We start from the raw sequence: 18,359 nt of genomic DNA on the forward strand, positions 1-18,359 counted from the left end.
CATCTTGGATCTTTAATAGCTTCATTGTAAGATGTTGGTTCTATGTCAGTTGAACTGGCTACTTTAAAAGCTTGATATGCAGGAGTCAAGTGATCATAGCCAATATGGTTTGCTAGACTATGTGGTGTTGTTTTGGTCTGTTTTTGAGTGGTTATAAAATCTTTCATCCAAAGAGTTAGAAGTTTGGTTCTTGAGGACTTTCTTTCAGTGATATTTGTGTTTGTAGGTTGGTTTGGTACATGACTTACAAAGGGTAATTGTTGGTTTGCATTAGACACAGAATTTGATATGGTACTAGTATTTTGATTATTTTGCTAAGATATCCTAGTGTCAGCATCATCCAATAAGAAACTTGTATCTTTGAATACATCAGTAAAAGTGAACTGCATATTCTTGTCATAATTTTTGAATGGAAAGACTTATTCTCTGAAATCAACATCTTTGTTGACAAAAAACAGCTTATTAGCCAAATCATAAAGTATATATCCTTTTTGACTGTTAGAATATCCCATGTGTACAGCTGTGATTGATCTTGATTTAAGTTTATCAGATTCACTTACAGCTTTGGCAAAACATAGGCAACCTAAAACTCTAATATGATCCAGTGAAAGGATGGAACCATGAATCATTTCATATGGTGATTTGTTATTAAGAGTAGTAGATGGCATTCTGTTGATTAAATATGTTGCAGCCAATACACAGTGACCCCAGTATCTCAATGGAATATAACCTTGAAATCTTATAGCCCTACAGACTTTAAGAACATGCTTGTGCTTCCTCTCAGCCGCACCATTTTGCTGAGGGAAATAAGCACAAGATGTTTGATGAACAATACCAAGTTTTTGAAATAAGTTCAAACAAACTGAATTTACAAATTAAATTCAGTGCCATTGTCACTTCTAATATATTTAACCCTTTTATCAAAATGAGCTAAAACATAGGTCAGAAATTGTTGTAACACAACACATATATCGATTTGAGCTTAAGCAGAATAACCAAGTCAGTCTAGAATAGTCATCAACCACAGTTAAGAAGTATTTATTTCCATTATAAGGTTGCTACTTTATATGGTCCCCATACATCAAAATGTAACAACTCAAAGCTATTAGAACTTCTGCTACTGCCACTAGGAAATGGTAACCTCACTTTTTTAGCACAAGGACAAACAAAACAATTTTTGATCACATCAGTACAACTATCAATACTAGCTGAGAATAGATTTTTTAGAATTTTTGAAAAGGGATGTCCCAATCTCCTATGCCATAAGTTTAGATCAGCTTTATTCATATTAACAGGTTTCATGACTTCTTTAGACGTTAGTGAACAGCTTTCATCCTTTATTGCATTTGCAGCTACTGAAGGCAACAGATACAAACCACCCTTTTCTCTACCAATCACTTTCACCTTCCCACTAAAGAGATCCTAAAATATACGAAAGTCAGGAAAAAAAGCAACTAACCACTGTAAAGCTTTTGTTACCTGAGCAACTGACATCAGATTAAATTTGAACTTGGGTATATACAGCACATTGTCTATTTGATGTCCTTTAGACAAAATACTAGAACCAACATGTGTAACATAAGCAATATCTCCAGTGGATAAGAAAACTTTTCTTTGTTTAGTAGGAGCTATTTTAACATGTTTTGAAAGCAGTTCAAGTGTAGCACCATGTGATATGTTGCCCTTGTGTCAACAATCCATTCATGACTATTATTCACAGCTAGAAAGGCATTAGTCATACCTGCAGTGTTAGCTAGAGGTGTACTAGTAGTATTTAGCATATTAAGAATCTGTTCATATTGTTCCTTAGTGAACAGGCTAGGCATCTGCATCTGCATTGACCCTCCTTGAGTGCCTGAACTTTGAGCAGCAGTAGTTTGAACATTTCTTTGTTCATTTGAATTGAAGCTTGTGTCCTGACTCTGAGGCAAGCTTTGAGTATCAGCCAACACATTGTAAGCAGTTGAATAAGATTGACCACCAGGTCCTTTCTTCTTAAACTTGTAATTTGGATACCCAACTATCTTGTAGCAGGTTTCTTTTGTATGCCCTTTTATTTTACAAAACTCAAAATACAGATCATAGGTTTTCTTGAATCTTTGACCATTTCCAGATGATGGCCTAGCACTGTATAATGCAGTAGAGTCATCATTTCTTGATTGAGCTATAGGAGGTGCACTAAGAACACTAGTAGCAACCATACTCTTCTGATTTTCATCACTTGCTAGCGTAGAATAAGCTTGATTAACTGAGGGTAAAGGAACCATAAGCAAGATTTGGCTCCTTGCTTCAGTATATGACTCATTAAGCCCCATCAAGAATTGGTATAACTTTTGTCTCTGAACATGAGCCACGAAATCTCTTGACTTTTCACAATTACACCCAGGAATTGGCACTAAGGTTTCAGCTTCATTCCATAGATCTTTTAGCCTAGAGTAATAGACTGGAACAGACGAAGTACCTTGCACTAAAGTTGCAATTTCTCTATGAACATTAAAAGCCCTAAAACTATCTATCTTGTTGAACCTTTATTTAAGATCTTCCCACACAACATGTGCACTTGTCGCATATGCTACTCCACTTCTCAAGTTTTGATCCACATAATTCATCAACCAAGAAAGAATAATTGCATTACACCTTTCCCATTGATCTCTATATTTTGGGTGAAACTTTTTTTTTTCCAAGACCCATTCACCATACCTAACTTATTATGACCTAATAGTGCAATCCGCATAGAACAAAGCCATAACGAATAATTGGCAGTACCAGTTAATTGGAAAGAAATCAAAGAGATACCACTTACATCACAAGGTGCAAGATACAGTGGATGATTTGCTTCAACTTTGATTCCAACCCCAAATGTTTCATCATATTGAGAATGAGTGTTTTCAGAAGTTGTTTGCCCTATTTCTTCATTAATAGCCATTGTTGACAGCTTCAAGAATCGAATTTTGACGATTCAAGAATTTTGACAAAAGTTGAATAGATGCGGAAGAAACAGATCGAGCAAAGAATTAGAGATGCTTAATGCTCTGATACCATGTTAAGTTTGAAGATTCAGTAATGGTAGAAAAAGAAGGAAGAAGATTAGAGAGAGGAATCATGGAGAAGAGAAAGAATTTTATTCATCAAAAACTAATTACACTGTACAGGACCTACTCTTTTATATTGAGTAGTTAGTTACACTTTAACTAGCTTTTAGTAACTAACTAAGTACTACTTAACTAATAATCTGAAACTATGCACAAAGACCTTAATGCCCTTGGGCCTAAGTTACACCATGCTTAATATCTTGAAAATATAGCATCCTATATCTTAGTATTAGAATATTGATTTGCTAACAATGTGACGCTATGACTACTTGCTCTTGCCTGGTACATGCTCAACTGGTATTTAGGAAACTACTAGCTTTAGATATTGAGTTGAATTATGTTTGAGACTGTTCAGACTGGCAAAGGATGACTTTAATCTGTTTAGGAACATAAGGGGACACAAAAACCTTTTTTATGAAGTGCTAACTAATTGAGTCTGAATTTGAACAACTAGTGATCGTATCCGCGCTTCGCGCGGTTATAAGTAGTAATAGTATATCTACATAATGATCAACAAACTAATAATGAATATAAATTTATACTATTCCTCTTTTCAGTGAGAAACAAAACCCTCATAAACAACATACATTTTGAGTTAATTCACACGTTGAGGTTATTTAGAATATATATTCCTATATAATATGTAGTCACGGGAAAAAGTTTTAATATTAAAGTCATAAATTTTTAAAAACTCAATTTTTACTAACCAAACATCTTTTTAGGATTCTATCATTTTTTCATGATCTTTAATTTCCTATATATAATATTTTTGATAAGAAAATACATGTTAAATAGAAAATAGCATTTAAATCAATATATATGAACCTGAATAAGGGAAAAATAATGAAAAGGAGGGAAAATGGCACTTCCTCCATTTCAATGTTTGATATAGTTTGATAATTGGAATGAATTTAAGAAAAAATGACACATAAAACTTATGATCTTCAATATATTATAAATTTGTATAACTATAGTACTTTTCAAATTGTGATCTTAAAAATGTACCTAATAAATTGAAACAAATAGAGTATATAAATTAGTTACTTAATTCTAGGGGTCGCCGCTTTTTTCTTTTGCCTCTACAACCTCTAAAAATATCTGAAAAGTGACGGAGACAAAACGAATATTATTAGCTATATAAATAAACACTTAAACTGTAGTAGAAAGCAAAAGAGAAAAGGTGAATGCAAGGGAAAAGTGAATGCAAGAGACATGAATTCTAGTGTTGTATAGTATTCGAATATTAAGGCAGCGCATGAGCAAAAGAAAGAAGGCAACAATAGATTCATTATATATCAATCAAAATGAAACATCATCCGAAAGTTTTTGCCTCAGAGTTCACCCCGAGTCACTGACGGACTTTTTTTTTTATCCTAATTTCATGTTTTCTCTGTATAATAAAAAAGCATAATAAATCATGTAAAGACGGAATCTAAAGAAGAAGAAAATGACTAAGAGGCAGCTTAAAAATCTGCTTATGTGAGCGTGAATTTGAAGAAATGCTAGTGTGGTTCTTTAGGGAGAGTTAAAGGCACTACAACCATGCTAATTGTAAGCTTTGCCGTTTTGCGCAAGACATCTTCAAAACATTAAATCTTATTTATCACAAAGGCTTGTTTTATTGACTTGAATAACAATTATGCCAGAAGTTACATAAAAAGATCATGGGGGAAGAGGATAAGTTGAGCAGGTTATCTAGAGATCTTTTTTGGAATTGTTAACATAATTTAAATGAAGAGAATGAAAGGGGAAAAAAAATGAGAAAAAAGATAAATAGGACTCTTGAGATTCCTTAAAGAAGGGGAGAGGATGTAACTTTTTTGTATAATTAAGTTAATTTAATGTGAGTGACAAATATTATTAATCAATAGAGAATTTAAGAAGATAAAGATGGGTGAGTTATGGGTGATTCTTTAAAATAAATAAATGTAAAAAATGAAAAGAAATAAAAAAGCGAAATAAAGGAGAAAAAAGATAAATAGGTTAAAGCGACCCATAGAGAGGTGCCACATAGGATTGGCTATGCTTGGCTTTATATTATATATAGATATAGATATTAAACCGTTGTATGCAGGTCATAAGGGGCTACATCTCATCTGAATCACTATTTTGGTTACCTCTTGTTCTTGACTAATTAAACTCAGTGTATTGATTTTTTATGAGAAGTGCTTAAAAATAATTTTTTACTTTTTAATAATATGTAATTCAACTAAAAATTGATTTATATAGTCGGTCGTAATTAATTTAAAATCCATTATATATTGTTTGACCATCAAATCAGACAAATACTATTGTTGTTTAATGGAGGAAAATAAATACATTTTCTCAAGTTGCTATTTGTTTTGAGATTGTGACGATAATCATCTTTTCTTATAAAAAATTCCCATTTGTCAAGGTGGTTTCTTCTTTTTCAGTAAACAATTTAAAAAATCAACCAAAATCCAAGGGGGATTTAGGACAACCATTCCTAAAATCTTCCCATCTTAAAAAGAAGGGTGTTATTACGCCATACACAAGACAAAGTGCTTGCTGCATTTGAACTGGCGCAATTACTACAAAGCCAGCAACACACCAAGGACTCCATTGACTGATCATGAAGCATAAAATAAACATGATTTGCTTAATGTAATAGGAGTATTTAAGTTCAAATTCGAAGAATTACGATAGATAAATTGAGGCGAAGTATCTTGAAAAAAAAAAATCTTACTATGAACTGGAATTAAAAAATGAGGTTGACCCCATGCTTATTTTCTTATTATACTAACTAACCAGCTTCGGGGTTAGGCTTATGATAGTATAATTTATTTATTTATTTTGATAGGGAACTAAGGCGCCAGACAATGAGTGAACGTAGAAAATAAGGAATTAATGCTTATGATAGTATAATCAAATCATCAGTTGTCTTAAGAGAAAAAAAAATGACAGCTTTTCCGCGATTCAACTTCCAAATGCCAATAAAATCAGAGTACACTACGCAGCTATTGGGCCCGGGCTTAGCTCGGGCACTAACACACTAGTAACCCATAGAAATGTTAGTCAAAAGACATTAACAACATGTATATGTAAAGGTCAATATATAAGACATAAAATTAAAAGAGAGGAAGAAGGACATGGACTCTTTGACGCGAACGAAGGCTGCTAGACGCGAGCGAAACTGCTACTACTGCTGCTCCTATGATCTGGGTGCTCCCAAGTTTATTCATGAAAAAGAAAGGAAGAAAATGATTAATATACACTCCCAACAATTAGAGATGGAAATAATTACCATCAAATGCTATATGTGGTAATTAACAACTAGGCACACAAATAGCAATTATTTTCATAATTTGGTTAAATCATTAAGATCATCTCATACATCAATCTAATATGCAGTCTTAAAAACAGTTAGCTCTCAAACATTTAGACCATTGATCAAATCCAAAGCCTATCTTCTATATTTTAAAGTTTCACCAGAGAAAGAAATACAACAATCTGAGATTAGTAAAACTTAGAACAACTGATCACTTTTGACATGACTCAAATGGTTTTAAGCATCCAGCTGAAAGCACATCAACTTTTAAAATAAAATATGTCCAGAATATAAAGCAACTATGATTTCAACTTGAAACTCTTAAACATGATAATAGGTTGTTCAAACAAGTTCACACCTTTATTTTCAAGACTCCAAGACAACATGGAAGGCATCTAACAAAGTATGACAGAAAAGAGACTAAAGCTGTCTAGAAAGGTCGACCAAATATGCATTCTTTACTTATCGATTCATGAAACCGGGGGATACAAATAAAGGCTTCCATCAGCAGGCAGGTATTTACTTTTCTTATACCTTCACGTCTTGTTGTCAAAGAAAAAAGTCTTAGTATTATTCTTTCTCTCGCTTGCACATATAATTGGGTTCTTAGCAACTGGAGGTCTGTAATGCCTTTTTACATGGAACTCTTGAGGAGGAGGTCTCTATGTCTCAACCTCCTGGTTTTCTGGATACCGCTTATCCCGATATGGTCATATTACATGCCTCAACAAACCAGCAACTACAAAAGGACCCAAGAAGGGATGCCACACGACTGACCACCATTCTTTTAAGCTATCAATCCAACCTTCTTTTTCTTTTTCTTTTTTTTTTTTTTGATAAGGAAAGCTATCAATCCAATCTTACATAGCGCAGATACCTTTTTAGGCTAATGGAGCCTATTAAGCCATAGCTAGAATGCAACAAAGCTGCTACAACAAGTAGGTGAGTTTTTAAAGAGTATGCAACTTTTAGTCGTTAAAACATGTAGACCCTTAGCTAAGTTTCTTAAGTGATTTAACAGAACGTTTAAAGGAACTTTTCAAGTCAGAAATGTGCTAGATTAAACAGCCAAGAATTTTCACAAACTCTTAACAAGTTCAACATGCCTCATAAATTCATTATTCACACTTGTGGACATACAAAAGCAACAAAAGCAGTTACTAGATCCTCTCTTGTCCATAAGCATATAAACAGGTTCATATTCACAAGCAATAAGTATGAAATCTGTTACATAATCAGACAGGTAACCACTTGAGGGAAAAAACTTGATTTCATTCTCATGATCAAAATACAACAAGGGCAGCCTCCTAAAAGATTTCTAACTCTTTTTTAGATAATCCAGAAGATAAGCGTGCTTCCATAGTACCAAAATAGGTTGAGAGAGGGTATACCGTTTATCATGATGAATTCCAATCAAAGTAACATTAACTGTTCTAAAGAGAGATTAATCAGGTCTTAAAATTATGCTGGACTTTCAACAGATCTATTCTGAAATAAAATAAACCTATTGCTCAAATGTGCATAATTTCAACTCTAAAACACATTATTATGACCCTAATTTAGCATGTATTAGCACAACAGCTTCTTGTGAACAACACTAAGGAAGAATATACTTTGTTAAATCACACATGAAGCAGATCAATCATAACTGCATCTAAACAGTAAACCACGCAACTGTAGAACTTGATTACTCATTCCCTTGTTAACAGATATTGGGAGAGATTACTATTACCCCTCCAAACCAAACTTGAGATATTGGTGTTCGTTCTCACCAAATGAGCTTTACGGTGGTGTTAAGGCTTTGTGGTTGTTTGGTTTTGGTTCAACTGGTTACTGACTAGGCACTTAGGGGGTTTTTACGTTTAGATGTTGGGCCGGGTCGGGTCGGTCGGGGATTGGGCCCTGATTTTGGTTTAGAAAATAATAAGAAGAAGAACATTTTTTTGCGCGGATTGTCCTTCTGTTGGGGTGGTCTTTAATTTTTAGCCCTCAAATTGGTGGTATTGGTGGTCTTTAATATTTACCCTTTACTTAATACCCAGAGATCCTGGATTCGAACCCAGGCTCAGTAAAAAAAAAAAAAATAGCAAGGCATAAGTTGGATTCGCAGGGCAGAAGTTGGCATAAGTTGGACCCCAATTTATGCCTTAAGGCAGAGGCAAACTTTTGCCCAAAATTAAGCCTTAAGGTAGAGGTATGCAAAATTCCAGCAAATTTTTTTTTTTTTTTTGCCTTAAGGCAAAGTTTGAAACCCAATGACTTGCGAAATTTTTAAAATTTTTGACTTAGCAGAGGTTCGAAACCGGAACCAAAGGGCTTTTAGCGAAGGACAAAAATTAAAGACTACCGCCAGCGAAGGGCAATCCTGCAAATTGCCCTACGAAGAATTGGCTTAAATTGTTAGTAGATGAAATAATTTCTAATCCCTTTTTACTTCAATCAATTAATTAAAATATGCTTCTTTGTCCTAATTAATTCCCAAAAAAGGTATACTTGTATAAGTTACAATACAAGTAATTTAATATACGTATTTAGTTTTTTTTAAAATAGAGCAAAAGATGATTAGTATAGTAATAAATAGGATTAAAGGAAAAATGCCAACGCCAATATTGATATAGGAATATCAACATTATTTTCGAGTGATTTTAATTACAAAGTATGATGTTTAGTAATTTTTAATTATAAAATATTATGTTTGGTAATTTTTAAGAAACAATAAAAATGTTCTTAATTTTAGAGAAAATAAATATCTCGAAAATTAGTGTAGTAATTAATGAAGATATTCCAAACTCATTTTGGGGAATTTTCAGGACTAAGAAGCATAGTGAAATTAATTAAACAAAAAACGAGGCCGAAATTGGGTGTCAACACCACCGGTAAAGGTGGCTTAAATTAAAAAAGAATCCATCTATTTTACTTTGACCAACTTACTAACTTTATAGAAGTTGTATGTTATAAATTCACTGGACAATTTAATGACAGCGTGAAGCACGAGTAACTTAATTAGTTAATTTTAATAACTGCGCGACAAGCTTACGAATGAGCTTAAATAAAGTACTAATTACTCAAACGGAGAGAATAAAGAATAAAAACCCCAAATCTTGATAGCTTTTGCGAAATGTGAAGCAAATGAGAATGCATTTCTAGTAAAAATCACAGAAGTAACTCTTTAAGATGGAGCTCAAGGTTACTAGAAAGTAGACATATAAGAGGGAGGTTTTTATTTCACAAAAAGGAGAAAATGTAGGAATGGACTGGCAGAACTTACGATTCGATTTCGTCAAAGGAAGAAGGAGATCGCGAGGAGTTCGTGATGGAGATTGGATAGTTCAAACTTGTGTTTGTACCTATTTTTCTTTTAATCATGCACGCGCGGCGCACGGGATGCACGCGCGGCTCATGGGATACACGTATGGCGATCGATGACTGTAAATGATCATGATGTGATATTTGACTTTTGCGTTTTCTTAAGGTTTTGTGAAGAAATAAAAAGCAGATGCCTACAACAATCATTCAACATCACGTTCATTTATATAACAAATATCCAAGGATGTGAGGCCATGAATAGGCATTTACAAATAATCTCCTGATTTTCGAAGAGTTCGAATTCTTAGCTTCATAAATAGAAAGCACAATATACAAGCCAAATGTTAATATTACACAAATATCATTCAGAATCTTAGAATATTCCAAACGAATATGAAAGAATAGAGTAGAATACAATGATCATGGCTTAAACTTCTATTAAAGTCAATTTATTACACAAAAACATACATGAAGATCATATTAAAACATAAGAGAACAGCCTATTCTACTCTAATATCTATCCTAAAGACCTAAACTAGAATAGTCGTGCCGACAGGTCGGACAACTAACACTAGTTGGAAACTAGTCACGAATACAATGATCGTGATACCTGTGAATACAAGGGAGAACTAGTAGAGAGGCTCCGCTAACAAACTCGTACAAACATATAGGACAGTCCCCTGTATGTCCATCAATATCAGAGAGTAAAATAGAGGGGAATGTAATGATAACTGCATCAATGTCAACTGGATGCCCCTCCTCTACAGGAGCATCCTGCATCTCAGCAGGACCATCCCGCTGGCAATAAGTACAACACATACAAACACAGAGGAAGATGAAGATGGTAGAAACTAAAAAGGCTGGGAGAATGTATTTCAGAATCCATGTCGACAACTTCGGCTCTTCCCAACTCAAGGTCTCTCAAACTTCAACCGTAGCATGATGTGCCAAGGCTAAAGTCATCCATACCTATTTACAGGAGTTGTTTGAATAACTTTTAAAAGAAGTTTTCCAAAATATCCCTTTTCTAAAATAAAAAACAGGCAAAATGTGTTTGGATAGTTGGTGTTGAAGATTTGTGAGTCGAGAACACCCTAAAACTATTTCCGCAAAAAAATAGCTTTTCGAGAAAACTTCCTAGAAAATATTAAACAAACACGTTATTTGAAAAATTCTTGGTAAGGTTCCAAAAGAACATTTCCCAAACAAACACCTAATTTTTTTTCTTTATTTGATTGTAATAGGTGTTGTGCTTGTTCTTCTACTAATTGAGGCAAAATCTTCAAGTGAATCATTTGGTATTGACACTAATACTTCCGGTACATTGTGCCACTCAATCGATAAACATTTATGGTGAACCCGATAAATCGCAATTAGAAGCTTCCAAGCAGCACTAAATCTGTGGCATTTAGCCAATGAACAAAAAGTACTTTTGCTTATCCTTAAAAAAAAAAAAAAAGAGGAGCACCTAGACAGATGCTTGTGTCACACCTTTTGGTCGATGTCTGTGTTTAGAATTAGGAAAGTATCTTTTAGGCTTTCTTATTTTCTTTTTGTTGCTGCTTTTCTTTTGTACTGTATATTAAGCACTTTTCTGACACAGACACCTCCAGCTTCTTCACTTGGCTCATTATAACTGTTGCCATTTTTGGTCCTTGTATAACTAGGGAAAATATTACAGGTCATAATGCTAAAAAAGTGAATTTTGTATTTGGTAACTAGGGAAAGAAATACAAGCCATAAAGAAATTATTTAAAATTCACTAATTAATTTGAATTTTAAAATGAAACACACATGCATGCACAATTAAATAAGTAATTTGACACTGCCCCTAATTAAATAAGTATTGAGATTTGATCACATAGCACTTAATAGAGAAAATCTGAAAAAATAAGGTTAATTCTTTCTTGATTTTATAAGTAGACACTCTTTTTTTCACCCAGGGAAAAAAGGCTAAGTAGACACTTTTTTGATCCGGAAAGAATACTATTTTGAAAACATTAAATGGGTTGAAAGAGATGGAAAAATAAAGCCTCTCGATCGATAATTCATACTCCCTCTGTCCCAAAAAGATTGGCACTTTTCGCTTTTCGAGAATCAAATTTTTTAATTTTGACCGTGTGATTTAACATGGAATCTTTTTTTTTTCAAATAAAATTTACATATTTGAAAATTACGTAAAAAGTACTATAAGTCACCATAATTAATAATTTAAAATATTTAAAAAAACGTATGAAAAAATTACGGTCAAAGAACAACTCGTTTGACTCTCGAAAAACGAAAAGTGTCAATCTTTTTTTACCGGAGGGAGTAGTTTACTAAGTAATTAATTAGGTTGAGAGGAGAGCATTCACAGTGACAGATAGAAATGAAGAACGCACGTATGAAATGGATATATATATATATATATATATATAGCAGCCAGCGGTCCCGTTACGTTATTTGTTTAAAGAAAAAAATGAATACTAGGTTTTTTTTTCAAAAGCACATGCACAAGACAGTAATATCACAGGCGGATTCAGGATTTGAAGCTTGTGAGTTCCCAGTTAGCAGTATCTGTTGTTACTGGGTTCTCAGCTCAAATTTCTTATATACTTGAAGGGTTTCACATTATAAATACAAGATTCGGATAAAAGCTATGGGTTCCCGCGAACCCACACCCAATGGTGTGGATCCGCCACTGAGTAATGTGGATCCGCCACTGAGTAATATTCTATTCATGGACAAAGACACATACTCAGGGGCATATCTAGCCTGTAGTTTCTTTTCCATGGTGATAGATCCAGAATTTAAAATTAATAGACGCTGGTTTGCGTTTAGTGTAAAATCTATAGCCTATTAAAAAATGTAGAATTGAGAAAAATCAATGCTTTAAAATGGGAGTGCAGCAACGAGAAAGGAAATTATTGAATGAAAACTTGAGAAAATATCAATGCTTTGGATGAGTATCACGTCCTTCATTGGTAAAACAGGCAGCTCTGCATGATTCTTTATGCGCATTAATATCCAACAACCTACAATCGAACAACCCGAAATTGTCAAGTTTAATTAAAACAATTCATTACCATACCAAATTAATTCGGTATGATTCGGTATTTTTCGGTATGGTAAATCGGTAACCATAGTTTGTTCGACTTCGACCTAAATATACTTATATAATAGATAATTACGACTTCGGCTATTCAAGAAACGTCTCAATTATATTGTACCAACAGATTACACATGTAAATATATTCAAAAGAAGCACAATTAATCCCCTTCGTAAATCAATTACACAAAAGAGCAATTCAATTAACATAGATTAATCAAAATTCCAACGTTTAAACAATTAATTTTGTACTAATACTTGTTTATATATTTGTTAGTATTAAAATACTAATATATATGACTCGTATATGTAATTATATATTTCGGTATGATATTCGGTATTTCGGTATATTATTTATAAATACCGAACCTTTTAAAAATACATACCAAATACCGTATCAAATACCATAATACCAAAATCACAGTATAAAAAATTTCAATTTCGGTATGATAATCGGTATATACCATACCATGCCCACCCCTATTTGATACTACTTGTTAAATTATTCATAAGTCAATTCATTCTATTTATCTTGTCAAATTGTTTTGTTCATAAATGATACCAAATTGGTAATTTAAATATATAGTTTTCCTCCTATCCTTGAGATGAAAAATCCCTATGACACAATCCGTCAAACATTGGCAATCCTTTGCACACCTAACCTTCCATTTTGCTGGCATGTAGGTGGTAGCTCGCATCTTGAGTTGTCGGAAGGGAGAAAGAGCAAGTTGCAGAAGAAACGTTGAAGAAGATGCGAAAGAGTAAAAAGGTCACTCACGTCTCGAGGTATCGTAAGGGTAGAAAAATCATATTGCATAAGTATTACACAAACGGCTGATTAACGACTAATATTAAGAAATTACTATATATATAATAATCTTCTAATATATATATATATATTTTTTTTTATAGTTTTTCGAAAGAATTAAATAGAATAGAAAAGTATTTTTTTATATATATATATATATATATATATATTGCAAAATACAACTTAGATCATGCCTCACTTCTATATCGTGTGGAGGCAAATAGATCTATTTTACCTTGGGGCCCAGCACTCATGTATGCGTCACCCAATTTTATTTCTTGCTTTTTGCTGGCTCACTAAAAAGGTAAATGATGATAAAGTTAAAAAAAAAATATATATATATATATATATATATATATATATTGAAAAGAAACTCTTCATAATCAACCAGGAACACTTTAAGCCTTTTGAATACACAAAAAAATTCTTTCTTCTCACACAAAATAAAAATGACAAAGTCACACACTTGTTGTTGTCAAATTCTTCTTAAAGGACTTTTCCGTAATCATCATTTCAACTTTATATACAAGGACAGAGAATTAGAAAATAAATTTGCACTTTGAAAAGCAAACTTTAAACAACCGTCAATATGGACTAATGGCACTAGGCCGACTCGAGATAACCCGCATTTGATAGGGTTGGGCTTACATAAAATTTAAGACATTGATTTTTAAGTCCGACTCGATATACACGCTTGATACGTCTTCTGTGCGCTTGAGCAAGGCTGGGTTAGACCGGCCCGTGGACCAAATAAAAAAAATTAATCAAAAAAGAAAAGAAAGCAGAATACTAAAAATAACAAGAGAAGCCCAAAACCAAAATCTACTTAAATCTTCATAAAACGTCCAAACACGTGTTACAACTCGAAAGTGGTTGCACGGTTTTTCTCAATTTGGTAATTTTTTTTATGTGCATTCAAATATTATTAGTTCTTAAAATTTAGTTATTCATTACTAATATTTAACTAATTAACGCTGCATATAAACTGTAGATGCGGATGCAAATGAAGATATTAAGACAATGTTGTCACAAGCAGATTTATATGTGCTTGATGAAGATGATGTGTTGGTGTTGGTTACGCCACAAAGGCCACATACGTGTTTTTTTTAGGAGTTTTGTTTTACTTTTAATGGATGGAATATTGTCATTTTTGTGTTTTATTGAGATCTGTTGAAATAGAGCTAGATTAATATTTCTCTTTAGCTAGTTGTATTGCTCCTCATTAACTGTTTAATTTGTTTATTAATATCTCTATTTGGTTCGAGTGATATCAATTATTAATATGTTAACAATGTCAAAAGTAATTCAATTTTACAGAAGCCTTATGTCCAACAAGATCGTTTTCTTGTGCGCGTGTCTCAAGATATTTGCATAGAATGATAGAGATTTCAAATTGAAACCATGTTACAACTAATACTATTATGAGAATTATTTTGTTTGTGAAATTGAGACTTGGTTAGCAAGTACTAACACGATGTAAAATTGTCTTGTAAATATTTATGCTACCATTTTTAAATTAGAATTTTAATTAAAAGAATTACGAAAAATGTTTTTCTTAAAAAAGATGGGCTGACCCGCAGCCCACATAGTGATATGTTGGTGTCGCGACCCAAATATCATAGTCGTGATGACACCCACACTAACCCCCTTGGAGGGCATACCATCCCCTTATTCCAACTTCTTAATCGAATACGAATCAACATAAATATCAAGAACAATCATTAATAAGTCTAATTCATAACATAAATACTAAAAATGAGGAAAATACTAAGTCATAATACATCCCCTCATAATACATCCCCCAAGAACTGAAGTCACAAACTGACAAAAACAACTATCCAAATATGTCTAGGAATAATACGTAGTCTGAAACGTAAGGGAACAACGTCTAATGAAATGAGTAATAGACAGCCTCAAGATAGACTCCAGGGCTGCAGGAAGGTAGTTCAACCTCAGAATCTCTGCAGAAATAGCCTCAAGGCTAGAAGCGGGGTTTCGAAGAGGATCCTCATCAAACTACACTTTTCTGTTTAAACAAGAGTAGTATTAGTACACACACGTAAATCATAGGCCGACTAAGATTAGTTTACGTCTACGGAAACACAGAATCAACAAGTCAACAGATAGCCAAACAATAACCAATAAGAGTCACAAATTTCACAAAGTCAAGTCAAACCTAAGGTTAAGCTCCTACACCACAAATCTGCCAAGTTCTAAAAAATTCCTCAAGTAACCACAACACGAACATAGCCAACAATCCAGTAAATCGATATATGATATGAGAATGAGACATGCAATGCAAATGAGATGGATGTCGTGCAATGCAATGACCAATAACTCAAACTTGTACACACATGCTACGGACGAAATCTCGATGTTTCAATAGTCATGACCCATGGGGAACCCGCGAAGTCTATGTACCGTCACTGTACCGCCTGATTTTACCGCCAGACTGTGACCTTACCGCTATTCGTCCGCATAAACTCAGATTGATAGCAATATCAATAAACTTTCATCTTTCTCTTTCTTTCTTTCCAAACGTTTCCATAAACTCTTTTCGTCAAATTAATCCACAATTCCTTCATCAACTGCTTTCCACAACATTTCCATCATGTATGAATGAATATATGCAAGAATGAGAAATCAATGCAATCAATCCCAATGAATATAATATGGAGGTCACAAAGAAACCATAAACCAATCAATTCTTGCATAAACCGTTAGTTGTCATGGAAACGTATCAATATAGAATCTCAATTACTACACGAGTATAACACATCTCACAACTCCAAATCACGTAATCAAATACACCACATGTTAATCAATGCACAAATAACGGTGAAAAGCCCACATAATCAGAAATCATACCAACCTAATTGGATATTCATCCTAACATCATGTCCGAAGACCTATCATTCTTTCCCCGTCAATACTACGCAATCATATACGAATCGTTAATCAAAGTCTAACTAGAGTAAGCCATAACCTACCTCGATGCCGAGCACAAGCCTCGAACCGTCAGACTTGGGCCTTCCCCTTCCGGAGTACTTCTGAACGCTCGAAGTCAATCATTGTAACGTTCTACATTAGACTATAAATCCAACGGTATAAATATCACTATACTTTAGAAAATCCCAAAATAACCCTAAAGGTGACTAAGGCCTTGTAAGGGTAAAATAGGAATTTATAGGTTGAAAAGGTCAATCTGAAGTTTAATAGGTCTAATTACTCATAAACAACACCAATTATTTCCCAATTTTCTGTAATTTCATCAATAGAAGAAAACTCCCAATTTAGGTAGGAACCCTAATTTTCATAACTTTGATTCTCGAAATAAAGGAAAATTCAAGCCTAGAAGCTAATCACTCCATGATTAGATAGTAGGAAACTAGGAATCAGTAATTTAACCAATGGAAACCAATTAGATTAAATGGAAAAGGCTCAAATATGTCATCGAACTATCAGAAATGGCTCATTTATGTCACTCGTCAATAGTTTGGCTCATTTATGCCATCAAACTATCAGAAATGGGTCATTTATGCCACTCATCAGTAGTTTGACTCACTGGTAACGGCGATGACATAAATGTGCCAAACTATTAATGAGCGGCATAAATGAGCCAAACTATTAATGAGTAGCATAAATGAGTCATTTTCGATAGTTTGATGGCATAAATGAGTCAAACTATTGATGAGTCTCATAAATGAGCCATCTCCGATAGTTCGATGGTATATTTAAGGAAAAAAGAGGTTTATAATCAATAACCTAGGGTTCATAAACCCATTTTCCCAATAGTTCATTCTAGGGCTGAGCATAAATACCGAAAATCAAAAAATCGGACCGAACCGAATAGAACTAGTTTGGTTCGGTGTCCACCTTTAAAAAATCGAAACCGAAATAGCCAAACCGAAGTTTGATAAAATCGAACCGAAGAACCGAACGCCCACCGTAGTTTATTCTCTTCGTAACAAGTATATTCTCTCACATTTGGTGAGAGCTTGGAGAAATTAGGATTTGTATTGATATAAAGGCTACTCGAACAAAAAAAAATTTAGTAGTTTTAGTCATTTTGCCATTACTTGGTTTGGACTATATTCTCACACAAATCAACTTAGAGTTGAGATACTCTTAGGTTGATTATAGTTTTTTACTCTTGCAAAGCGTAGTTATTCATTTTGTAATTGATTTCGTTATTTTCATTATTAATAAAAATTTTCGCTAAGCTCCAAGGGGGTGGTATAATATTAGTTAATAAATTTTTTTTCGAGCCGGGGTCTATCGGAATATTTCAACAAACTCGAACACTTTATGGTTTACGTTTTCAAAAAACTTCGGTGTTTGGTTTTAGAGTTCGGTTCTTCGGTGTTTCGGTTTAAATCGAAATTTAATACATTACCCAAAAAAATTAAAATAGTCCAAGCCCATTAAGTTTAAGCATCAAAAAATCCAATTGTAACAAGTCCTCTTTTGCTTTTGTATCCTTAATTTTCCACTTCAGTTGAGAAAATCAAATATCCTTAACAAAGGAAGGTGACTAGGATGTGTCTTTAGGATTAATGTATGTCCTTTATGTGTTTTCTTAATTATTCTTACTGTATGTATATAACACCTAGTAATCCTATATCATGGTTATGGTTTTCTGTTCTTGTGTATCCTGTTTGTTTGATTTTGATCTCAATTTATCAGTTTTATGTTTTATTGCTTTTGAGAATATGAATTAGCGTAAATGGAATCGTTTCTAATATCATATAAAAAAAAATCGAATTAAAAAAATCG

At 33.4% G+C, this 18,359-nt stretch overlaps 1 protein-coding gene across 1 annotated transcript; it reads right to left on the reverse strand.

The window, feature by feature from the left end:
• Positions 1 to 419: 419 nt before the first annotated feature.
• On the reverse strand, positions 420 to 2,926 carry LOC132031715 (uncharacterized). Its single transcript, XM_059421643.1, has 5 exons — positions 2,701 to 2,926; positions 1,742 to 2,467; positions 1,480 to 1,628; positions 1,081 to 1,422; positions 420 to 797 (listed from the first exon to the last, which is right to left on the reverse strand). The coding sequence occupies exons 1-5, from the start codon at positions 2,924 to 2,926 to the stop codon at positions 420 to 422; spliced, it is 1,821 nt and encodes a 606-aa protein (XP_059277626.1).
• Between the last annotated feature and the right edge of the window lie 15,433 nt (positions 2,927 to 18,359).

This window comes from Lycium ferocissimum, chromosome 9 (assembly GCF_029784015.1).
Source record: "Lycium ferocissimum isolate CSIRO_LF1 chromosome 9, AGI_CSIRO_Lferr_CH_V1, whole genome shotgun sequence".
Lineage (NCBI taxonomy): Eukaryota > Viridiplantae > Streptophyta > Magnoliopsida > Solanales > Solanaceae > Lycium > Lycium ferocissimum.